Raw genomic sequence first — 26,795 nt, 5'->3', positions numbered from 1 at the left:
GAGCGACAGAGATGTAAGCTGTCTCTGCTTCTGGCTGAAGACAGCTACACTGGCTAATCAACCCCAGCTATTGATTTCACAGACTCAGTAATACTAGCGATAAGTAGAAACATGATGGTTCCATCAGTAGATGGTGAAAATTGATTATTTTTCTGCTCCTCACTTGTCCTGAAGGTTGGAATTTGATGCGTCTTTAATACTGAGCACATGTCTTACTTTCAACAAGTCACACTGGGAGGAGCTTTTAGAAAATAGTGAGGAGTAGCACACTTAATTCAGCAATCTGCGTTTGCTGTATTTATCTCGAGTTATATAGATATATATTTTAGATAAAGCGAAGTAATAAAGATAAGGTGCCTCTTTCTAACAAATTACTCATATTCAGCATGCAGCAGTTCATATCTAGACTAATGTGATTTCAAGTATGCCACAATTCATTTAAATCACATAGGAATTTATCTCATACAAACCACTTAACCACCAACCACTGACTGTCAGATCCTTTTCGCAGTAGATTTAGTTGTAATGTTTTGGATTTTGGTTTTGGCCGCTTTAAATATTTCACCTGAAACTGTGGATGAAGTAAACGCTAAAAGTAACCAATAAACAGGGGATGGCATCTAAACAATTTGGACTCCAATATATTAAAATGATTTTTTCAAAGCTCAAATCACATACCATACACAAAGGCGAACAAGCAAATATCAACCATTTATAAATACCTTTAAAAGAAGTGCTAACCCACCCACTATAGTAACCCATCTCTTCAGAGAAACTGGATGCACAGCTAGGTCACTTTCTTCCTAATATGTTCATCAATTCAGTTTGTTTTAAACTTTATGAAGATGTAGTTTGCCTGTTGCCAAAGAGTGACGCTACAATTTTAAACTTGTAGTTTGGAAAAATTTAAAATTAAAACATCTATGGGAAAAATTAATGCTTGTTGGTGTTTGTTAGTCAAAATGAGTATTTTCCTTGCCCCCTGATTGGCCAGACTTTGGGCAATTTAATTAAAACAAAAGTAAAATTTTCTAATTGCCTAGGGTTAGAGTTGTAGTTAGCCATCACTGATGATGGCTTATCACCTTAGGGAGTTGGACCATCACAGTTATAGTCAATACTATTATTATTATTATTATTATTATTATTATTATTATTATTATTATTATTATTATTATTATTATCATTATTATTATTATTATTATTATTATGACACCCCTCTTCTCATCTATCATATCAAATTTAGTGCAGTGTTATATTAACCAAGAGTGATGAGCCAAAATAGTGTTTTATCCATTTACTGATCTGAACACTAGCATTAGTCTAGAAACAAATTACAGCAAATATTCTTTTTAAATCAGCCATATTCACACAAGGCTCCTGTAGTCTAGCTAACACAATATAAGGTGACTGCAGTTGAAGTGGCTTTTTAATTTTGTTTGACGTCAGAGATGAACCACTTTTCAAATCTGGTATGTTTCTATGAAGATGTAAAGGTTACTCACTTTCCTTGACTGTTACTGCTACTTGAGTCCTGACAAGTCTGAAAAGTTTCATTTTCTGGTTGTTGTTCAGTACTTCATAATGTTCATGTATTTTAGCCCTAAGATGTATTTGACAGGACTAATGTAAAATGTATTTGCTTTCATTTTTTCACCATTACCCTAGAAATTAGTTTCTGACACTGAAGCAACTGTCTGAAATTTTAATCTAACATGAAATCAAGAAGTGCATGAGCAATACTTTTGCTTTTTAGTTGACTAATAACTAATGAAATTCAAACTAATGGGTGTATGTATGAAAAGGAAGAATTGCAAGCTTGCAGTCTGATATTATTGTATAAGTGGTTCTGAGACAGCAACAAAAACTTTCCATATTTATTTTTAACCTTCTGAAGTGCTTCTAAAAAGCTTAGATTATAGACTTTCTATAAAAAATTCAGTCACTATCACTAACAAAGGTATTCCGAGTAGACTGCAAGCTGTAGCCGCCTTGGCATTCCTAATGCAGAATAGGTAGGCAGTGGATGATTTTTCTGATGGCTGTCACTCCACCTCGCAGTACCTAAATGTTTTATTCAGTCTCAATACTGAAGGAATTCAGCTGGAACCAAGTGAGATGGGAAAGTCTGGAGCTGTTTTCATGGTGGGTGGTCTGACTTTTCACTGGCAGAGCACTGACTGCTGATTGGGGCATATAGCCAGTAAACACACAATATATATATATATATATATATATATATATATATATATATATATATATATATATATATGTGTATACATAAATATGTTTGTGTTGCTGGATCACTTTATACAGATGGCCCTTTGTCATCTATATAAAATGTTCATAAAGGCTTTTATTATTATTTTGATTTAAGTCAAACACATTTATTCAAATTTCTAAAATCCATTAGTGGCCTCTTTCTGCATACAGTGGCAGGTTTCTTTGTACTGAATTCTCGCTCTGTCACTTGCTGTCACTCTCTGTCCCTTAAAGCCTTTTTTCTCAACTCACATTGTCATACTTGTCACTTTTAATGCTAAAGAAACATCTAATATCTCCAACTTGGCTTTCAGGATCCTATTTACTCTCTACAGTGACTTGTTTTTCTGAGAGCTAATTAAACATTGTTTAGCTTTGTAAATCTGCTTTTTTCCACATTCTGTCATCTATACAGGCTACAAGAAGGAATATAACAACATATATCACCAAACCTAATAATTTTTCCTTATATCCCCTTAAAATGTTACAGGTTACTAAACAGAAACCATTCGTTAAATACGTCACAACAAGCAAACTAATTTAACCTCTATAGCCTGTTTTATAAGCTTTATTAAATTTCCAACTAGTGTTTAGGGTCCATACAATTTCAGGACATTATCCAATGACTGTCCTGGATAAGCAGTTAGGAGAATACCCCACAAAACTTTTCTAATATTCTCTCTACACCTGTATCTTTCCTTCATCTCATTCCATCCTGCTTTCTTTTTGACCTCACTATGATTTTCTTGACCTCCAGCTATGTTTCCAAAATGGTGATGATGCTTAATACTGAAGAGCCTCTGTCTCCCTTTCTCTCTTCATTTCTTGGTTCTACTCCTTTGTTCCTCCTCCTTTACAGAACTGGTGGTGGACGTTCTGGAACTTTCTGTGCCATCTGCAGCATCAATGAGATGATCCAGCAGCAGAATATTGTAGATGTTTTCCACACTGTTAAAACCCTGAGGAACAACAAGACCAACATGGTGGAGACTATGGTAAGAAATCACAATACATACGTTTTTGTCTCTGTGGTAGCAAACATGCAAGTATTCCCACACTACCAAAAATTTGTATTCACATACAGACAGGTCACAGCTGTTTCAGTGCTTTTCTCATCTCCTTTGTAAAGAATTTCTCAATTTGTTACTCACACCCATGAACTAAAGCACACCTGCTCACAGATGCAAGGTAAATGGATTATAACAGGCAATGTTCAGTATTTGCCAAAGCTTTAGTCCTTTAGTGGTATAAGTGAAGATTTAATTGTGATTGGCTATGTTTTTGGGGGTTTTATTTGTTTTTTTTGTCACCATAAAGCAAAGATGTGGGTAAAAAGTGCTGGTGACCCTAAACTTTTTAAAAACTGGCTTTAAATTCCTAAAGGAGAAAAAGGTAAAACTGAGATGTCTTTGAGGTGATACCTCATGGTGTCATGGTGTTCTGGAGTGGCATAATATTCAGAGATATGTCAGAGAGTTGCCTATGGCACCCATATGATCTAGCTCCTCCAATCATGTGATTACCCAAAACATATTTAATGTATGAGAAGAATGAACCAGTCGGACAACTTGAGCAGGAAGAAAAAAGTTGTACAGAAGTCTTATTTACAGCTATGAAATTTGCAATGTTTTTATGATTTCTTTCTTTTTTATTGCCCAATTACCCCATCGATTCCCTTGGATTACTGTTTAAGAATAGCATTTATGTAAATAGTACCGGAAATGTTCAAATGTTTTTAGTTTGTTATCAGCAGCTACTTAATCTTGGTAGTAAGCAGAACAGCTTCGCACAAAGTGTTTTACCATTCAGTGAAATTAACAACAAATAATGTAAAGAATTCAAATAAGTATGGATTTATTTGACTCTTTGTTTCTTGTCAGTCAAAGATTAAAAGTGTTTCATTGTTCTTAATTCTTTGCCAAACATCCCAAACCATGAAACCATCTGGACATCGCACGTCATCACAGCTAGAGAATGATGACAGAATTGTTCATAAAGATGTGGCATTGGATTAGTTCACCCACATACTGCAGGCCAGCCAATCCAATCCTTTGCTGTCTGGCTGAGGCCAATATTATCTGCTATGCTGATAATGTTATGATTCTCAGTTCATGAATTATGACTCATTTTCATTGGTAAATATATGGAAATTGTGTTACTGTGTTCTATACTCGTCATCGTCGGTTGCATATTATGTTGTGAATTATATGTCACGAAATTTCATTTTTTGGTTTTGATTACAGTGCTCCAGTACTTTTTTTAAAATTTATAAATAAGTCAATATTTAGTAAATAGTTATGAGCGTAGAGTTTGGTTTTATTATACATGTTTGAAGTTTAAAGCCAAGCTGGGAGTGCAGCTATACATTTATATTGAGAGTTTGAGGGAAACAAAGCCAAATTTCAAGAATTTTCTGACTTAGCTTTGCTCGTTGTTTTATTTCTACACAGGAACAGTATAAATTCTGCTATGAAGTGGCTCTGGAAGCGCTCAACTCCTTCTGATTGGGTGTGGGCTAAACATCTCTATTCCCAATCGGCCATTTGTCGATGCCTGCCATTCTCAACGCAACACTGGGAAACACAGAGGGCAATACTGCTTTGTGTTGACCTGAATCCGACTGACTGAGCGTGCCTGTGTGTGTGGGTGTGTGCACGCACGTGTGTGTGCTTGTATTTGAGTGCATATGCACGTGGCTGTGTGTGAAGAGAGGGCATGCTTGCATATTTGAGGAAGTCTTTATCTATATGCGTGCCTGCAACAACACACACAACAAACCTGTACAGAAGAGGGAAAAGGCAACAAACATGCACACTGGTGATTTTAATGTCTGTTTGCTTCAGCAAGACTGGGGACTTTATATGCTTGTACAAAGAAAAAAAAATATGGTAAACAAAAAACAAATGTTTAAAAGACGCACCACTTTTACTCCTCTATTTCTCTGTCCTCTCTGCTGGGCTGTGATGTGACTATTGTACAGTATTTCCTTTTTAGATATATTCTACGCCTTGAATGTTGTCTCCCTCTGAAGGCTGGATGCCCACTGGAAGATTTTTTTTGGTAACTCTCAAAGGGAACAGAAATGTACGTTTTTTTTTGACCATGACTCACTCAGCTTAGTTAACTCTTTTTTTCCCCTTCAAATTACATGCTGATTCCCTTTTGCCAAGTTAAAAGTTCGTTTGAATTATACTCATAATTCTGTAATTGGCCTGAAAAGAAAATATGTTAGCATGGTTGTATCTTTTTTATAGTTTTATTTTCACGGAGTTCAAATGTCAGAAAAACACAAGAACAAAAAAATATATATAACCTACAATAAGTGGAGTCAGGGACACTGTGAAAAAAAATAACAGTAGAAAAAAAGGAAAAAAAGAAACCTGCCTTAGATTTAAGGCCAAGTCATGTCTCTGTTCTAGCTTTTTTTCACTGGGACAGTGGTGGTTTCATAAATGCTTTTGGAAGGCTTAAAAAAGACAAAATTAAAATCTTATTGTGTGCATCCACCCTTGCTGTAAATAGGATAAGACAACCACAATCAAACAAACAAACAAACAGGCAAACATCAGCAACTGGTACGTTACAAATTAATGTGATTTCAAAACACTATAACTCTAAAAAGTTAATGTCACTGTGTTACCATACCACAGACCGTCTCCACAGAAATGTCAAAAAAGCCGACATATTGTTCGCATATTGCACATTTAGCTAATGCCGCCGCATTCAGAATAACTTTTATAAAATTTGACTTTTTTATTATTTATTTATTGTGACACTTTTGGTACAGAATATGAAACAACCAGATAATACTTTGTCTCTAATATGATAACAGCACTACTATAATTTATTGAAAATGAGTCCCCAAATTCCCCATAAAGAAGTCAAAAATGTCCCCCCTCTAAAAACTACATAAACTATAACTTGCACTTTTGCATGTTTGTCCATTTTGGAACATTTAGACTTGGAATTCCTGACATTGAACAGCCTGGGGTAAATTCAAAACTGAAATCAGTGTTTGGTCATTTTATAGCAATTTGCTTAAATGTGAAATTGTTCAATAACTGAGTGTAGCTTACAGACGAATTAATCTACTTTAGTGTTGATGACTTGATTTTAACCTGGTCTACAGTGTTGTGAGTAGTCATTGATATTGGGCCACTATTTGGGTCTAAAAAATAATCATTCAAATGATAAGAAATGAGTTAAACCTGCTGAGATTAAGAAAGGATTTAAGAATCCTTGATACTTAGAGCAGACTGGTAAAGAGTTCAGTAATTCTATGTATAATTCTACCTATAATAAATATCCAAGCTAAGGGATTGGGCCCATGTTTCCCCTATAACCTATGATTTAAAAAGAACATCACAAAACAAAGAGACAGGCCACATTTACATTTCTTTTATAATTAACGAATGCTTTACGTCAAGCCCGCTGAAATATACAGATATTAAAAATACATTTGAGAAAATCACTAACAGGAAATGATTTCAGTTAGTGTTTGACCCCAGGTTGAAAGGCAGTTAACATGGCTAATAGTTTAGATGCCTCTGCACCTTAAAGAACGTGTGGGAGTGTGGGAATTAATGAGAATTATGCATGGCATTGACCTCAGCTTCTCATTATCTCCTACTCATCTGGTCAGACTCTGTGCTATCCCATTTTCCCCTTATCCCAAAAGACTAAACCAGAATCTCATGTTATAGATACACCACCTGTATTTATATGAACAGCCTCTGAAATGTGTTGAATCTAAAGGTGATACTATTTTCAGATCTGTTTTACCTCTCTCTAAAACACTGTCATTCTAATAAAAAGGACCAGACTGATGGCTTAATTTTCAAACACTCAAAAAATCAGACTACTGAAGTGAATTGTCTTAAATCCCAATGTATTAAAAATACATAATTGTCACCAATTACCTGATTTACTTTTTTCCCATGCGAGAAAGTACGAACATTTTTAGATGCATTAGATTTTTTAGAATGATTTCATATAAAGTTCAGCTTCTGATGAACTTTTCTTTTGTTAGGAAACATTTCAGTGCTTATGGCAAGAGCTGACATACTTGTAGTTAAATGTTGTAGCAAACTATTCAATCTGTGCTTGCGTTGATTTATTTTTATTCTTATTTTTCGCTGGAGTCCAGTCAGGCTCGTTAATGGACCTATCAAAATAGTGAGAGTGCTGTATTGAAGACAATGTGAATGCTGGATATCTTGATCCTTTTGTTCACTGATGCTTTATTTTATTGACTTGAATCATGGCCCTTCATATGTATTATATATTTTTTAACGTTCTTTTAGATTATTTTTGTCTTGAATTTGTACATTTCTTTTGTATAATTATTATTCTGATGATTATTTGTCTAGCAAAGTGCTGTTTAGATCTGGTGATGCCATTACCATTGGTTGTTTAGTTGTTTGAAATGTGGTTAACATGAAATAAAGGGACCAAAATGTTGAATGTGATGTCGTCTCTGTCTTCACAGCCTCTAATTTTGATGTATGAAATAATTACGCTAAAGCTGTCAGAGACATTCTTAATGTTTGAGGGACTTCACTTCACTAGATCATTTTCTCTCTCTTCCTAGGTGATCAGTCAATTTGGCAAGTAGGAACTAACCGTTTTTAACTGTCAAAAGAATTAAGGATATTAAACCTACCAATTTTTAAATTTCCACCTTTAAAGTCCATATTGTGATGCTTATTTCTGATAAATTATAAAACACAGCCAATATCCACAAACAGGGACTAGATGCATAAAACCTTGTGCATAATCAAAAGCAGACTTTGAGGTTAGAAATTTGTTTAAATCTCTGTTTGGCATAAAAACAAAAACCTGCCTATGCCTATGAGTGATTGACAAAACAGAAAGAAAGAGCAAAAAACAGGAAATAAAATATATGAGTAAATGTAAAAGTCACCCTATAACATCTATAAAGGATCTGACCTTGAGGTCTCCACTGTTTCATCTCATACATGCCACAAGCTCTCACTGTGACCCCAGAACTGAGGCTGATGGAAAAGTAAGAAAAACCACAGGTCTTTACTGGCTGTTCCCCCCCCCTTTCTAATCAATCAGATTCAGTGATGAACGGAGCTCCAAGCCAACAGCCTCATTCTTTATTTAGCTAGTTGATTCCCAAGGAGCTCATAAATATGCATGAGCTTGAGATTAGCATAGGCACCAAGGACAGGGCCTGTACCTTGGCATTATGACGATCAATCAGAAACACTAAGGGGCTCCTCAGAGGGAAGCTGTCTGTCAGCTTGGCTTTGGGCTGAGGTGATGTATGCACACACACATAAAAACGGTACGCTCAAAGCATACATAACACACACATAAGTCTGCATGCATCTACACACACCCAGGAAGAGCAACACAAACAGAAACAAACACAAAGCATATGCACACCTAAAGGGAGAAGCAAAGCACAAAATGCACACACAGTCTCTCACAAACACACAAACATGGATACATAATCAGTGTTAATGTCTATTATTAATCTGATGTTCCTTACACCCTTAGTCTCTCTTCTGATTCATATTTTTTAAACTCCTTTTCAGAACAGACTTCATAATGAGGTTGAAAATTGGCCCTTTTCATTTGCTCTCACAGAAATGTCATTATCTGCGGGAAGAAGGAGGGGTGTTGTTGGCACAGTATGTTGGTACAGTAATATACTGTTCTTCCATTCTGTGTGTGTGTGTGTGTGTGTGTGTGTGTGTGTGTGTGTGTGTGTGTGTGTGTGTGTGTGCATATATCCCCTTTGTTTACCGTGGTCAACACTGCTGTATTTATTCTGTGTATGTAATACAACTAGTGACAGCTGTGGTAAGATTCCCTTTAGGCTTTTAACATGCTTAAATTATTTCTCTGTGCTGAATGCTAGAGTCTTATTCATTCCAACATAAATTTCAGTGCAAATATTTCTTTCCTCGATAGGTTTAGACTTGTTCGGCACATGGCAAGCACTTTGACGATTTTTCTGAACATAACTTTTGTTCTTTTTTTAACAGTGCAATGACACAGAAACTATGCTGGCAGGAGCTCATCCAATAAAAAGTTTGTAAAATGTCTCAACAAACTCCAAAGTAGCATACTGCTCCCTCCCTTTTCTCATTATGCTCAAGCACAAATGCAAAACGTGTGTCTTTCCACTCCAGTAAGTGTACTGGTGAATGAGAGACACTACATGACTGAACAGCCAATTGGGAAAATGACACTCGCATCTCCATCTATCCATCCCTCCATCCATCCATCCTTATCCGGGTACAGGTCGCGGGGACAGCAGTCTTAGCAGAGAAGCCCAGACTTCCCTCACCCCAGCCACGTCCTTCAGCTCATCCTGGGGGTCAAAATGACATTCCTAAGCCAGCCAAGAAATATAATCTCTCCAGTGATTCCTGGGTTTGCCCTGGGGCCTTTTTCCCCTGGGCATATCAAAAATCCTGAAAAACACATTACATAAATATTATAAATTGATTTACGTCACTGAGTGAAATAAGTATTGATCTTCTACAACCTACCCAGAATTGTGACTGCGTGGCACACAGATTATAATCAGTTAGTTTTAGATACTCCTGATCTTAACTTGTCATGTGTATAAAACACACGTTTGAGCCTGGTTCTGTCGGACGTGCCAGTGGTGTGCTGAATGAACAAAATATATCGCCGACTGGAAAAATTTATAGATAAACATAAACTACTCACCGAGAGTCAGTACGGATAAAGATCAAGCAGATCGACATCTTTGGCACTATTAGATTCAATAGAATACATCACAATTCCATAGACAAAAAGCAATATGTAGCTGGGTTATACATAGACTTGAGGCATTTGACACTATAGATCATGATATATTAATAAGAGAACTGGAACGTTATGGTGTCAGAGGGGTAGTTTTAAATTGGGTCTGGAGTTATTTAAGTGACAGGAAGCAGTTTGTGAAATTAAATGGTGGTTGCTCCTTATGTATGGACATTGCTTGTGGTCAGTTTTGGGTCCAAAATTCTTCAACTTATACATTCATGACGTATGCTTTTCGTACATCTCCAACACCACACATACCATACTTCTCTCCACTACAACATGTGACCTTATCAATATGGCATACTGTTGTAGAAAACGTGGGGTAGCTACTCTGTGTTAGTACTTTTTGTATGAGTGTCATTTTCCACAAAAGCTCTGATCCCAGCACAAACATTTGGCTCATTTACCATTTCTTTCCTCTGTATAAAGTGAGCGATTGTTCCATTCTCTTTGCTAGTGGGAAGCTAACGAGATGCTAAGTCATGCATGACTTAAGGTGCAATCTATCAGCTCCACACTTGTTCACTTCTGCTGGATTTCTGTGAAACACAACCCAGAATGAAGACGTTTGGGAAATCTTTTTTTCTGTGAAACAAAATAGGTCAATTCTGAGACTGTCACAATACGTCTGTAAAGGTTCAACCTTTAAAATGCTGGTTTTCATTTGTAGATTTACATTATGCTGCTGATCACTACATTTGACGAATAGAGTATGCTTACAAATGAAGGGAAAGGGTTAAGCTGAAACACTGATTTAATTGTTCAAATCTATTAAGTAGGCTCATGTTACAAAAGCTTGTAAGTTTTCTTTTAATGCAGCCCCAAGATTTACAAATAGACTAATAATTTTTTTAAATAATCATCACACAAACGCAAATTATGGTAAATATTTAGGGGTAATGCTGTTTACTTAGTGTATTACCTATTGGTTAAATTTCATGTGTTTTCCTCACGCTGTATCCTCCTACGTTGCTTGCTGCAGGGAGTGTTATTTTCATACATCATTTAACAATATTCTTATGGAATTTTAAAGCACAACGTACCGACTAATCTTAAATTTAAAACTGAGCTCCTCTCATCTTATGCTCCTCACAGACATCCTCTTATTTTCGAGGCTGTTGACTGAACTGCACATGGATTGTTACTATGTACCTACAACATTGTAATGCTGTCAATATGTGATTGATGAGTTGACTTTCATCTTGAATTCGAGGTCTTTATAAAAATTGTTAAATATGTGTTTATGAATTAGAACCATCTTTATACATTATACCATTTTCAGAGACTCAAAACTAAACAGAGAATACTTTGGCAAGCAGTTTCATGGCAATGCGAGTCCTGTACCCACGTTATTTCATGCCAAATGAAGCATACACAATAACCAAAGCTTAAGTAAAGTGTTTTGCTTTCTTTGTTATTTTAAATACGCTGCCCAAATATGCCATTATTAGGCTGAAAAAAAAAGAATAAATAAATAAATGATAACCTTATCAGAGCAAAAGCAAAAAACTTTAACAGTGTCCATGTTCCCAATCGGATTCTTTATAAAGAAAGAATGCACTGACCAGCTCAGTAATGTTAAAAGGCCATAAAGACCATAGAAGACAGCTACAGTGAATGATGACAGGTAATTTGACTGAACTTTTTGGGTGCCTAACACAATGAGGGTGTCTAGGTCAGTGGGTTCAGGATCATGTGTTTGCTGTTGTGTATGATCCTAACGCCTTAACCTTGTAACTTTCATTTTATACTGGGATGGTTTGAAGCCAGAACAAATTGGAAGTGGATTAGCAACTAAAACTTTGCAACCATCGTTCTTACCTCAAAAATGGGCTTAAAGCCTCCGGGGTCTTATCATGACTAGGGGGAGGCAGACGCAGTAGACTGACATGGAGTTCAACGCTGCATCTGCAATAGTCGAAGTCAGTCTGTTATGAAGAACAGGGAGTTGAGCCTAAAGGCAAAACTGTCAATTTACTGGTCTCCCTGTATTTCTACTGTCACCTCAGGTCATGAGCTGTGGGTTGTGATGAAAAGAATAAGATCTAGGGTATATTCCATGAGCTTCCTTTGACGGACATATGAACTCACTTTCAAATTTTAGGTTTAGATTTTAGGAAAACAAAGTAAAGTTTTATTCATCTGAGATGCCTTCTGGTCACCAGGTGAGGTGTTCTAGGAATTACCAGCTACTTATGCCCAGAGCATAACTAAATCAGACTTAGCACACCCTGCAGAGATCATGTGTGATATCTGACTTGTGAATGACCTCGGAAGATGAGCTAGAAGATATTTCAGCGAAGAGGGACATTTGAACAGCTCTGCTTAGCTGTCAGTTTTGCTTGGGCAGGAGCAAATAGTAGAGGATGGATGTCATTCTGAATAGTCTATTTTTTATCTGCTGTCATTAACAGCAACAACAACAACAATAATAATAATAATAGTTTGAATTTATGCATTTCAATTTTTTTGACAAATAAAAAGCAAACAAACAAAACTTAAATTTACCAAAACAAGACATTAACAAAGGTCAATAAAAATGATCTATGAAGAAGATCAAATAAAATGAAATATAATATAATAAAATAGAATTATTTGCTACTCAAGACAGCAATTGTGTTCCACTCCCCTCTGAAATTTAATGAAGGACACAGCACATAATTGGATGTAATGAATTTGAAGTGGAGGCAACGTTTCTGCTGACTAGCCTCTAAAAATTACAAAGGCAGTTAAAAAGAAAGGAGGTAAGGGCAGCTATGGAAAAGAGAGTAATGGGGGATTAGAGAGGATTATGTAGTAGAGTAGTAGAGCACCGTACTTGATTATTGAACAGAGACATAGTAAAATTATACAGGAAATTACTACTTCACTAAGATAAGATGCTATTCAGTCATGTTTACCATAACACTGACTGGGAAAGGAAATTAACTGAACTTGAGTAAAAAAAACCAAACACATAAAAAAATAAAATAAAATCTAACATTTTCTTAAATTGTCATGGGAAATTTGTGTGGCAGGCAGGGAGTGGAGCCAAATGTGGGACTCCACAGACAAACATGAATGCAAAGCACAGTTTTATTGGCTGGCAAATGGCAGATTTTAACAAAATATAAGGCAGAGCAGAGCTGGAGCAAACTGACTAAAAATTAACATTGACAGAACATGAGGGGAGATCACAACAAGGGAAGAAGGAAACTAAGGGCTTAAGCACACACATGAGGTAACAAGGGAGATGGAACACAGTACAAAACACAGGTGAACTAAATCTGACTAACGAGACAGATAAAGCAAAACTGATCATAACAAAATAAAGCAGGAAGTAGCACACACTGCAACACAGAATAAGACATGTGAACTTGACACTGGGACTGGGGAACAACAGACATGGAGACAAGGAGAGAAAAGGATGACACACAGAGATGAAACTAAGATAAACACACAAAGGCACTGAAGACAGAAACAAAGAGATGAAATGAGGACACACTGGACACGAAAGAAGAACTAAAATAAAACAAGAAATCAAGACCAATAAATAAGAAACTCAGAGGTACTAGAACATAACATCTTCGGAAACTAGAACCCAAATTATCTAATAGCTTTCCAAGAAATACACAAGTCCAGAATAAAACTCTAAATACTGGGACCATGATATAAATGCTAATGTCATTTCATTTCTTTTCTTTTTTTAAAGCAAAAATGCTTTGTTTATCATGATCATATGTAAATAACAGTAATTATATGTTTAAACACACGCAAGCAGCCACACACACATTCATGTGACATAATGCTTTCCTCTAGCCACTTAAGTGGCAGTTGGTCATGTATAGTGGCATGCCAATTTTCTGTCCTCACAAAGTTGTGTAAACATGTACACACACACACACACACACACACACACACACACACACACACACACACACACACACACACACACAAAGCTTCCTTTTTACATTTTGATATAAAATTGGGTTTATTAATATTCTTTTGCAAAGTGCACCTGACTGTTTTAGGTACTTTGTGAATCATTTTTATCTGACTTTAAATTTGCTTTGCCTTTTTGCTGCCACTAGCCATCCAGAAAAAAACATGAGCTTGTTAATGGAATAACAATAATTAAATAGCAAACCAGCATCTGATGCTTTGACTACACACTCTAATGACACTGGAACTGAAAAAAGAACAAAAAAAAAAAAAAAAGACATAGTGGTCAAGGGTATCTATTTTTGTACCCCACATCATGCCAATTAATTAAAACAGAACTGAACTCAAAATGACCTTAAGGTTTGCTTTGTGTGTGTGTGTGTGTGTGTGTGTGTGTGTGTGTGTGTGTGTGTGCGTGCATGCACATTTCTGAAATGCTGTAGTCTCTCTTTGGTAAGACAACACAAGACAATAATATCGATATGTCAATAATATCTACAAAGTTTTCCTTAAAGATTTTTTTTACCTGTTGAAAAAAATAACATTGCAGAGAATTTTTACTTACCACGTCATGATATATGTTCAAGTACTTCACACGTGTGCAAAAAGGTTCTCCCCCATAAAACAACATATGTTTATGCAGGCTGTAATTAAGACTTACAGTGTGTAAAACCTCCCCACGGACTGTTGAACTTGGAATCTTACGATGTGAGAATGTGATGCAGTTTATCAGAGAACAGCGTGATTTTTAGGACACTGGCATAATGTTAGCTTAAAATAACCTGATGTTGTTTAGTTGGCTCATTGTCAGCTGTCTGGAGAAGGGACTGTTGCATTTCTATGTTATTTGCCATCAATCAAAATCAAGATGAAAATCAATTACATGTATGGATTACAATAACGTGTTAACGTTACTGTAATCCGATTACTTTTTTCAAGCAACGAGTAAAGTTAGGGTTAACTTTTGCAAAAGACGTAATTGGATAACTGTTGCTTTCCCTTAAGCACGTTTAGTTACTGAGTTACTAAACTGTGATTTTGCTTGTGAGAGTGTCTCATGAGCGTGTGACGTCCGTGGCAGCAACACATGTGTGTAGATTAACAACGTATAATATGGAGTGCAAGAGAGAGTACGACCATGCAGCATTTAAAGCTTGGAAGTACTGACATTACGTTGAGTTTGATTTCGCAAAAAGTGGCAAAACATTAACTCTGCGTGGGAGGAAAACTTCATTTGACAGTGAAAAATGTCATTTCAAATCTTAGCAAGCACCTGGCACGCTGCCACAGGAATGTGGAGAGAAACCCCCGGACCCCCCATGGCATGGGCTCAAAGGTCTATTGCATTATTAGGTATTCAGGTTGTGTATCATGTTTTTAAAAAGTAACCAAGTAATAAGCAACTAATTACTTTTGAAAATAAATAATCAGTAAAGTAACTGGATTACTTTCTTGGAGAAGTAACTAATTACTATTTTCAAGTAACTTGACCAACACTGGTAACAAATATAGTAACAAATACATAGCAAAAGGTGGAGTAAGCACTTTACAGTTAGTAATTGTATATACATTTATGTAGAGATCTATTAGTCTAGTGTTACTTTAGACATCTGGACAAGAGCCAATAAAGAGATGCAAATATGGGGGAGATATGGTCTGACTTTCAAGTCCCTGTTAGTATTCTTCCTGCAGCATTCTGGATCAAATGAAAACTTTCCAAGAGTTTTTAGGATAACTAGATAATAATGAATTACATTAGTTCAACCTAGAAGTAATAAATGCTTGAACACATTTTTGAGCATCAGCCATGAGGTGCCAGTGCCATTTACAAAGAAGAGGATAACTGCTGCCACCCAGCTCAGCTAGTTTCATAAATATAATAAGAGCCAGCAGGTGAGTCTGCAAATAATCAATTAAATGTGATCATTTTCTAATCTCAACCTAATGGTTCATTGCCCTCCTCCATCCTTGCTTTGAGACTGAGGGTCCAGAGGGTCCACTTTGCAATTACTTCCTTAAGACTCTTTCTTCATTTTCTTATCTGTCAGAATGCATCACTTTAAAATTGTGTGCAATGAATGTGCATGCACACATCAACTAATACTTTCACATACTTTAATCTTGGATAGAAAAGGACGGTTCTAGTTGCCAATGGCACATTGGTTTAAAGGTCAGTAGTTGAAAGACCATATATTTTGTAATGTAAATTCATAGAAAAATGTATCTGTTGACAAGTCTAAAGGTCAAGGTCAAAGTGCTTTTTTATATAGCACAATTAAGACAACAGAATAAGAGACAAGCAAGAAAACTTTCTATAATGAACAAACAAAGACAGTGCAAAAGGAGGGGAGATGGACAAGTATCCAGGGTAATATAATTGTCCTTTTTCATTGTTGCTTCTATAGAAAAAGGAGACATAAGCAGTTTTCACAAATTGACTGCACAACTGATTTACACATTACCTGGGGAAACTGCATAGGAAAATGCAAACATTCACATGATTATGATATGACAGTCTTCACCCTACCAATTTCCTATTACTGTTTATAGAAAACAGACAGCAAGCAAGTGGGTGTCATGTGTCCTGTGTCCTGCATGCTCTATGCAGGGGCTACTCTTAGTAGTAGTTCCAACGAACTGCCATGTTCACGTTATTTATGTTATTTGTATCTTTAAGCATTATCCTGAAGTCATAGGTCAAACCATGCCCACAGAAATATTTCCTTGCACAAGAAAAGAAGTACAAAGATATTTTGCACGGGTTACATATTTTTTAGAGGGATTGTAGAAGTAGCTGAAAATAAAATACAATTGGCCTATAACTTTGGGTTTGGGTAAACATTAAATTCAATTTCTATAGGGCCAGTTCATAGCAATGGTTGCCTTATGGCACAATGGCTAGTACAGGCTAATCAACAGGGTTTCACTCATTTGTAGTATTCGTCAACTAGTGTAGTAACATGTTAATGCTATTAATACAGGGTCTCTTAAATGCATTTTTACCAGATTTCAACAATTTTTTTTGTATTTGATCTTTTGCTTTTTTGAAAGTCGCATTATGTAGATTTTGACTTCCCGACTCTGCTCTCAGTCTACGTGAGAGCTCTTATTGAAAGTGTTGAAATGCATTAAAAGTTCTTGAAACTGTTAGGGTCGTTGACCCAGTGTTTTGTGTTTTTGGTTCTTTGATTTTGTTATTTCATTATATTCTAGCTTTGCTTTACGGGTTTTAGGATTGTTCTTAGTTAAGGTTCTCTGTGTGGGGTTTGGTTAGAGTTTTAGTGTTCTGGTTTTCTGTCTGTGTTCCATAGTTGCTGTCTCCCCTGTCTGCTGTATCCCCATATCCAGTCAGTGTCTGTGTCTGCCTTGGTCCCACGTCTCTGTTCCCTTTGTTATAGTGCCTGCCTGTGAGTCTGTGTTATGTTTCCTGTTTTACTTTGAAAGTCCATGTCTGATGTTAATGTGTCTGGTTTTGCTTCCCCTTGTCTCGTTAGGCCTGATTTGCCCCAGCTGTGTTTCCCTCCTGTTACCCATTCCCTGATTGCTCCCTCTATGTATTTAAACCCTGTGTTTCTTTGTGTCTGTGTCGTGATCTACTCTCATTTATGCTGTGTGTTCTGTCTGCCTGGTCATGTAAGTTTATTTGGATTTTTGTTACTTTTTGCCATCCAGCAATAAAAGCTGAGTTTTGAGCTGTTTCCCGCCTCAGAGTGTCTGTACTTTGGGTCCTTCTATTTCCACTCCTGCCTGCACACAGCCTTAACCTGACAGAAACCCTGCTAAGGAGAGCTGTGCATGTACAAAACTGTTCATATAGCGTAGCTCTAGTGATAATACGTTATCTCGAATATTTCTCCTGGTTAAAAAAAACAAAAACAAAAAAAAACACACACTTTAGCTGCAAGATGACTCCTAATCCTGTTTTGCATTTAAAAAACAGTGCAGATTTTGATTCAGTATGAAAACACACATCAGACTGACTGCGCTGCATGCTAAATTTTTTGTTATTCACCGTGCAAAACACAGTTCATTTCAGGAGACCACACAGAATCCCTGTCTCAATTTTGATTGCAAATTTTAGCATCTCACTTCTATGGCACTTTTAAACAAGAAAAAAATGATACAATGACAGTTCTTTCTTATTTTTAACTTTCCATTCAATCATGGTATACTATATCAACATGGTGTTTAATTAATAAATTGAATTTGTAGATTTTATTTGACGACTCAAGAATCACATTAAACTTAATAGGCTTCAGCCCAAATCCTTAATATGTGTAATATGAACAAAGCTTGAGGAAGTAACTATAGTAAGTATACTAGCACTAATTGAGTTGTAGTGTAACTGCGGGTGTAGTGAATAGTGGTTGTGCTATCATCAGTCAAATTGTATCTACTCTCTAGTTATCTGCATTGTTAGAGTCTGACAGCAATAATGATTATTATTCAGGCAAAACGTCTGAAAATGAAGTTCCGTGACAGGGCTTTGGGCAGAGTTCATTGACTCCTATTACGGCGCTCAGTATCACAGAGCACATAGAGCCAGAGTTATTCAGTGTCAGAGAACTGACAGTGAAGCCATTGTGTGGTGTATATGTGTGTGTGTGTGACTGACTTGAACACTAATTTCAGAGTGCTTACTTGGGCTTGCCAAGCTTAACAGAGCATATTAGCCTATAGAGGAATCTTTCTGTGGTAATTGTGGCTTTGGAAGACTATGTGTGTCTATCTGTGTGTGTTTTCAAGCATCAGAACGGGTCTGAGTAGGTAGAAGTTATGAAAGAAAGAGAACAATTGGAAAGAAAGAAACTGCATTAAAACAACATGTATATGATAAGAAAAATACAACCTGGCTGAAAATATGGTTTTGCAGCAAAACTCTGTCACTACAATATGCCGGCTTAACCAGGAATCATTCCCTTATATGAAAGATTTTTTTTCTTTTTTTTTTTTTAACAGTACAGCTTTCAAATTATTCATTTGCTGCACTGTTGTCAGGAGTTCACTCAGGGGAACAGAATTGTCCTTCTCAGTTGCTTATTTCCATGTCTCATTTCTCTATCTCTTCATTAATAGACATACAGTGCGTTTTCAGTTTGATAGTGTAGCGAGGTTTGCATAAAGTGATTGGAATGTCATTAGTCACTTATCATTCACTTAAGAGATACAGTGGGGCAAAAAAGTATTTAGTCAGCCACCGATTGTGCAAGGTCCCCCACCTAAAATGATGACAGAGGTCAGTAATTTGCACCAGAGGTACACTTCAACTGTGAGAGACAGAATGTGAAAAAAAAATCCATGAATCCACATGGTAGGATTTGTAAAGAATTTATTCGTAAATCAGGGTGGAAAATAAGTATTTGGTCAATAACAAAAATACAACTCAATACTTTGTAACATAACCTTTGTTGGCAATAACAGAGGTCAAACGTTTACTATAGGTCTTTACCAGGTTTGCACACACAGTAGCTGGTATTTTGGCCCATTCCTCCATGCAGATCTTCTTGAGACCAGTGATGTTTTGGGGCTGTCGCCGAGCAACATGGACTTTCAAATCCCGCCACAGATTTTCTATGAGGTTGAGGTCTGGAGACTGGCTAGGCCACTCCAGGACTTTCAAATGCTTCTTACGGAGCCACTCCTTTGTTGCCCGGGCGGTGTGTTTTGGATCAAATCAGTATTCTTCGTCCTCCAAACACGACGAGTTGAGTTTATACCAAAAAGTTCTACTTTGGTTTCATCTGACCACATGACATTCTCCCAATCCTCTGCTGTATCATCCATGTGCTCTCTGGCAAACTTCAGACGGGCCTGGACATGCACTGGCTTCAGCAGCGGAACACGTCTGGCACTGCGGGATTTGATTCCCTGCTGTTGTAGTGTGTTACTGATGGTGACCTTTGTTACTTTGGTCCCAGCTCTCTGCAGGTCATTCACCAGGTCCCCCCGTGTGGTTCTGGGATCTTTGCTCACCGTTCTCATGATCATTTTGACCCCACGGGATGAGATCTTGCGTAGAGCCCCAGATCGAGGGAGATTATCAGTGGTCTTGTATGTCTTCCATTTTCTGATGATTGCTCCCACAGTTGATTTTTTCACACCAAGCTGCTTGCCTATTGTAGATTCACTCTTCCCAGTCTGGTGCAGGTCTACAATACTTTTCCTGGTGTCCTTCGAAAGCTCTTTGGTCTTGGCCATGGCGGAGTTTGGAGTCTGACTGTTTGAGGCTGTGGACAGGTGTCTTTTATACAGATGATGAGTTCAAACAGGTGCCATTCATACAGGTAACGAGTGGGGGACAGAAAAGCGTCTTACAGAAGACGTTACAGGTCTGTGAGAGCCAGAGATTTTCCTTGTTTGAGGTGACCAAATACTTATTTTCCACCCTGATTTACGAATAAATTCTTTACAAATCCTACCATGTGGATTCATGGATTTTTTTTTTCACATTCTGTCTCTCACAGTTGAAGTGTACCTCTGGTGCAAATTACTGACCTCTGTCATCATTTTAAGTGGGGGAACTTGCACAATCGGTGGCTGACTAAATACTTTTTTGCCCCACTGTATAGGAGACCAACGGTTTTAATTATACCAGGATACTATGATCCTATAATCCCCTTGGCTTGCTGCCTGTACGTTGGGGTTTCCCCCAGTGGATGAGAGGGTTTGTTCCCTGCGCCTGTGGGTTGGGGAAGGGGCCCTGACTGTCGTCTGCGCTTATGCGGCAAGTGGCGGTTCAGAGTACCCAGCCTTCTTAGAGTCCCTGGGTGGGGTGCTGGAGGGTGCTCCGCCTGGGGACTGTTGTCCTGCTGGGAGACTTCAATGTTCATGTGGGCAATGACAGCAAGACCTGGAGGGGCGTGACTGGGAGGAACGGCCTCCTGGATCTGAACATGAGAGGTGTTTTGTTGTCTGACTTCTGTGCAAACCACAGTCTGGCCATAACGAACACCACGTTCGAACATAAGAGTGTCCATAAGTACACGTGGCAACAGGACGCTCTAGGCCGCAGGTCGATGATCAGTTTTGTAATTGCTTCACCAGACCTGCAGCCATAAATTCTGGACACTCGGGTAAAGAGAGGGGCTGAGCTGTCAGCTGATCACCACCTGGTGGGGAGTTGGATCAGGTGGCGGGGGAGGACGCTGAACAGACCTGGTTTTCCTAAAAGTATAAGGAGGGTGCACTTGGAACACCTGGCAGAGGCCCCAGTCCACCAGATCTTCAACACACACCTCTGGCAGAGCTTCAACAGCATTCCGAGGGAGACTGAGGACATTGAGTCCGAATTGACCATGTTCAGCACCTCCATTGCTCAAGGTGGTTGGTGCCTGTCGTGGTTGTAACCCCCAAACCAGACATGGGAATTGAAGATATAGCATGCTAGTGCACCCTAACAAGACTTTTGTGTACAGCAGGTCTGTCTAGCATCTTACAGGGACATTGACCACATGAGTATTAAAGTCCCTAATGGACTCCCCAGATGGAGCACTCTCCAGCACTCCACCCCGTTCCTCCAAGAAGGTTGACTACTCTGAACTGTCGTTTAGCACACACAGAAATGACCATTTCTGTATACTGTAAACTGTTCTATCGCTATTCATTGACAATGAGTTCACTCACTCATATACACACACACACACACACACACACACACACACACACACACACACACACACACACACACACACACACACACACACACACAAAAGAAAAGAAAAGAAGGCAGAAAGTGTATACTGACTGTAGAGCAATGAATGCGTTATAGGGAACCAAACATCAGAGAGCCTGTTAATGCACCATGGAGCATTTTGTCTCCTTAAACGACTTGAAGAATGCCAGACAAAATGACACTGACTTGCTTCAAAAGCAGCAAGAGAAAAGATGCACAGCGCTGCTATCACTTTAGAGAGAATTTTTTATCAGACAATCCTAATCTAATGCTCTGCACTTGTTTGAAATCTTCACTCTAGACAGCAACTCTTTCTGATGAAGCTGGATTTGAGAGAGGCATGGGAATGAGACAGACAATAAAGAAAAGAAATTTGCAGAAGCTTATTTTCTTTGGCTGAGTGCCTCCATATTTAATGGAAATCTGTGTGTAAAAATAATGAATACGTAGCAGGATGACAAGCTGCAAGACAGGTAGATTCTGATATGATTAACATATCAAGAGTTAATTTGGATATGCAATAGCTAACTGTGCATTTAGATTTAAGCTTTTTCAAACTTTTTTCTTTGTTTTTATTGCTTGTTGAATAATGCAACAACATTTTACATATAGTTTGATCTTATCACTCTACTCATCACTGAAGCCAGGAGTTGAAATAATGCACATGCATGTACATATGATTTGAAAATAACTGAGATTTCAAACATAGGACCATATATCCATACAGTTTTGAGAAAAATAATCTGTATGGATATTTTTGGATGCACAGTTTTCAACAGAAATTTTTTGCCTCTGGCCCTTGACTACACATAGCACAAGCTGCAACTACTTTGCATCAAAGCTGCACCCTTAATGAATACCTTCCTGCATCCCAGCATACTTTTGAACTATGTTGTTCTTGTTCAGTTCTAAAAAATATAAAATCTCCAGTTCATCTGGAGAGACAGTTGGTGTTAGAGATGGCACGATACCACTTTTTTATGTCTGATACCGATATCATAAATTTGGATATCTGCCGATACCGATATGAATCCGATATAGTGTTTTTTAATCAACAAAACTGTTTTTTAAATATCTTGCTGCATTTTGTATAAGTTCATACTCAAGTTTAAAACAACAACTACACTAAAGCTATTCTGTTATACCTGTATGCAAAAAAAAATATTTCATAGTTCAGCAATACTGATCAATCTAATAAACTTAAACCTACACCATCCTCCCTATTCTGGTATTTTAAAGAGTACTTAGCATAAATATTAAGCAACCTAACTAATAGGGTTCCAACTCCCAGCAACAACAAAAATAAATAAAAAATAGGGAACCACCCCTCACGCGCCACCTCATGATGCTTAATCGACGTAATCAACCTTAATTTGATGCAGTGTGAAAAAAAATGGACAGAAATCAATTATTTTTCAAGAAATATTAAATAGATTCAACATCTTTCTTCAACAAAATTGCAGACTGCACAGATGGTACCTTCCCAAAGGAAAAAGTACTATAGCTTACTAGGGTATATTAGACTTAATAGTTACTATATACAGTAATTGACTTCTATTCATTTTGCATCAAATTAAAACTTTGGGTGTAAGATTCGGATAATTATTTATTAAAAGCTCGACATTTTAAATGAGAATAAGAAAGAAAAGTATGTCTTTGTGCCCCCTTTTCCCTGTTAATGCCCTATCGGCCCCCCTGGCTAAACTTTGCTAGATCCGCCCCTGCACAGTTACCAGCGTCAGCTATGTAGAAAAAGATCCTCGAGTAGAAAGTAATATTAAATACATTCTAACAACAGATTATCAAGCTTAAACGTGCTGCTGTTGTTCAGCCGCTGGTTTCCTCTTTCTGGTGCAAAGTGGGCCAAAAACAAACCAGAGAGACGGACTCGCGACAGAAAAGCCGATCAGCTGATCGTTAAGCAGTTTCATGATTGAAGTAGCAGCAAGAAGAGGCAGTCGCTTGTTAAGCTTAACGCAGGAATGCTTTACAAACATTCAGAGATGGACTTACACACTTGCTTTACTTCTCTCAGGGATAACTTTGTCGGAGATGAAATGCCGGGTTGCTAGCGAAGCTCCAAATGCTATCCAGACCACCGACAGGTCCCGCATGCCACAGCCGCTCTATCACGTGATGCATACTGCTCCGACGTGCTAACGTTCTGAGGTGAGTTACGGCGTGTTGCAAGTTTTGTGAGGTGCTTTCGTGATATTTAATGGATCGGATTACATTTTTTATTTTTCTCCGATATCCGATCCAGTAATTTAGGTCAGTATCGGACCGATACCGATACGTAATATCGGATCGGTCCATCTCTAGTTGGTGTGCAGGCTTTTAAGCCAATAATCTTTTGGTTTCCAATTCAAAACAATCAGCAACAAATGTCATTCTTGTCATGTTAATGAATTGTAGGATATTGAAAAAGCAAATACCAAACATAGTTGTTTGATGTAGTTTATAGGAGACACATATACATGTATTGATAGCCTGTAACAAGCCTTCTTGATCAAAACAGGCGATGCTAATTTTGCTTCCAAAATCAACAATTTTGTGCGGACAAAAAATATGAATAAATCGTAAGGACTGAAGATGTTATAGACAAAAAGAGAGATAAAAGTGTGAGCAGTGATGCCAATTTGACAACATCAAAAACAGTTTACTTCACAGAAGGCTAGCTGGGGACAAAGATATGAAAAAAAGACAGAAAACAAGGAGAAAACACTGAGTGGTTGCAGTGTAACAACCTCCCTTCTTCAAATGACAGACAGAGAGGCAATTACAAAATAAACTAGAGACTGGACCAATGCAGAAAGGCAAAGAAAAAGGGTCTCTCACTGTCAGAACAGAACAAGTTTGTCTACTTCCGTAAATAGACAAACTGATTGGGAGACATGTCAGTTTAATAAAACACAATAAACCACCTGCCAATATGTATCAAGGGGAGGGAGTAGTGAGAAGCTCAATATTCTGAAAAAGTTTGCAAATCCTGGTGGAGATGGGTGAGACTGGAGGAAGCTTTGCAATATTTATCTCCAAATTCACATCAGTTTAATCCAGAATGCATCAATGAAATTTTTAATATGTAGATGTTTATGGTGTTACTTTTTTGTTCCCTACCTTTTTGTTCCTTTTGTTTTCATTTTTTTGTGTTTTGGTTTTATTTAAACGGTTTTGTTTGTTTATTTATTAAGAAGATAATAGCGAAGGAAGCAATTCCTATTTTTGATTAATAGCTGTTTGGGAATCATCTTGGTGCAAAAATACTTTTGTGTTTTTGCAACAGGCTGCTAGTAACAAAGCACTTAAGGATACAATTTAAAATGGGTTCTTTGCTAACTTGTCTGTTATGTGTGGAAACAACACTGGTTCATCCCTTGAATTAGGTGCTTTTTTTTATAATTGAATGTCAGTGTTATGTTAGTGTTAAGAGGCTTATCAAACCAACAAACTGACAAAATTATTTTGAAACTGTTCAGGTACAAGTACGTGTGAAAATAATAAATGAGGATCCAATCGCAGGCAGTCGTGAAGATGCGAAGGTGGTTTATTGAACACGAAATAAGGACAAACAGCAAATGGAGCTCGAACTAAACTATACTGGGAAAAAACTAAACTATAGCGCAGAAACCAGAACATGAACACGAAGCAGGGCGAGCAGAGGCAGACGATGGTAGACAGCAGGGTGAACACACGAGCGAGACACGGTGGTTACACAGACGGACCAGCAACTACAATGACGGAGGACACGACTTAAATACACACAGAGAAACACGGGAATTACACACAGGTGGTGGACACAACTGGGAACAATCAGTAAGATGAGACAGAGGTAAAACTGAACACACTCACATGAGACGCAGACCTTCACAATAAAACATCACACGCAGGCTCGACATCGAGAGACAGACAGGAAATGACATATGAAACTAAACCCACATCTTAAACCCAGATAAACAGAAACATGGAACTCTAATAATAGACATCATAATCATCACCATAACACGACAAGAGAACAAGAAAACAATCCCTGATGCAAACTTAAATCAAAACACAATAAACTCAAAATACTGGGTCCCACGGACCCAGAACCGTGACAGTACCCCCCCTCTAAGGGCTGGCTCCCGACAGCCCCAAACAAAAAAGCACAAAGCACCAGGCCAGGGTGGGCGGAGGGGGTCCAGGATGGAAGAACAGAAACCAAGCAAAAAGCAAGGAGCCAGAGTCCACGAAAAGTCCAGGGGACCGACCGTGCACACGGCGACGGGCAAACAGTTCCGGAGGCCGACCGTGCACACGGCCACGGCGGCGACGGGCAAACAGTTCCGGAGGCCGACCGTGCACACGGCCACAGCGGCCACTGAGCAGTTCCGGAAGTCGGCCGCGATGCCAGCGGCGGCGACGAACTCCTTCCGGAGGCCGTCCCCGAAGGCCATGATGCCAACTTAGCGGCCTGGAAAACGGCTGGCAGAGGCGAGGCGGAACAGGTCGAGCTGGCTCTGACGGCGGTGTGGCAACCGCAGGACTAGGCGAGGCCGGGACAGACGAAGACGAAGGCGGAGCTGAGGCCGGGCCAGGCGTGGATGAAGACACCGAGGCCGGACCAGGCGTGGAGGGACGGCTGCGGAACCTGACGGCAGCGGGACGGCTGCAGGTGATGATGCTGCAGGCGATGATGTAAAAGTCGCGGGGGACGATTCAGCAGGTGACGGCTGAACCAATTTCCCCGAACCATCAGCGGGTGTGAGGATGTGCTGGCTGGGTCCTCCAGGACCCTCAGCTAACGAGGCGTGGTGCTGGGTGGGCTCCTCGGACCCTCCAGCAGACGTGGCTTGAGGCTGGAAGGGCTCCTCAGGCCCTCCAGCAGACGTGGCTTGAGGCTGGATAAAATATAAAATAAATAAAATATAATTATTAACTGGCAAATGCAAACAAAACCACATATCCCCCATATTAGCAACTCTATACTGGTTGCCACTCAGTTTTTGAATTGACTTTAAAATGTGAACGTTATTTGTTTTTAAGGTATTGTGTGGGTTTGGACCTTCTTACCTCTCTGATATTTTAAGTTTGATCGTTCCCTATAGATTACTGAGGTCTGTTGAGCAAATGGTCCTAGCTGTCCCAA

General features: G+C 38.4%; 1 protein-coding gene across 12 annotated transcripts in view; it reads left to right on the top strand.

The window, feature by feature from the left end:
• The window catches only part of ptprt (protein tyrosine phosphatase receptor type T), a 333,988-nt gene extending 326,263 nt beyond the window's left edge, over nucleotides 1-7,725 (top strand). For all 12 annotated transcript variants that reach the window (XM_085274701.1, XM_085274699.1, XM_085274700.1 and 9 more), the window contains 2 exons: nucleotides 3,122-3,257; nucleotides 4,713-7,725. In XM_085274701.1, coding sequence (XP_085130827.1) covers nucleotides 3,122-3,257; nucleotides 4,713-4,766 — 190 coding nt within the window. In that variant the 3' untranslated portion in view covers nucleotides 4,767-7,725. The remainder of the gene's footprint in view (nucleotides 1-3,121; nucleotides 3,258-4,712) is intronic.
• The last annotated feature ends 19,070 nt before the right edge of the window (nucleotides 7,726-26,795 follow it).

Source organism: Mchenga conophoros, linkage group LG5 (assembly GCF_057382185.1).
Source record: "Mchenga conophoros isolate Kocher_MC1m ecotype Shallow Benthic linkage group LG5, M_conophoros_male_GT1.1, whole genome shotgun sequence".
Taxonomy (NCBI): Eukaryota; Metazoa; Chordata; class Actinopteri; order Cichliformes; family Cichlidae; genus Mchenga; species Mchenga conophoros.
Note: the sequence above shows the minus strand (reverse complement) of the source record. Positions and strands in the feature narration are given on the sequence as shown.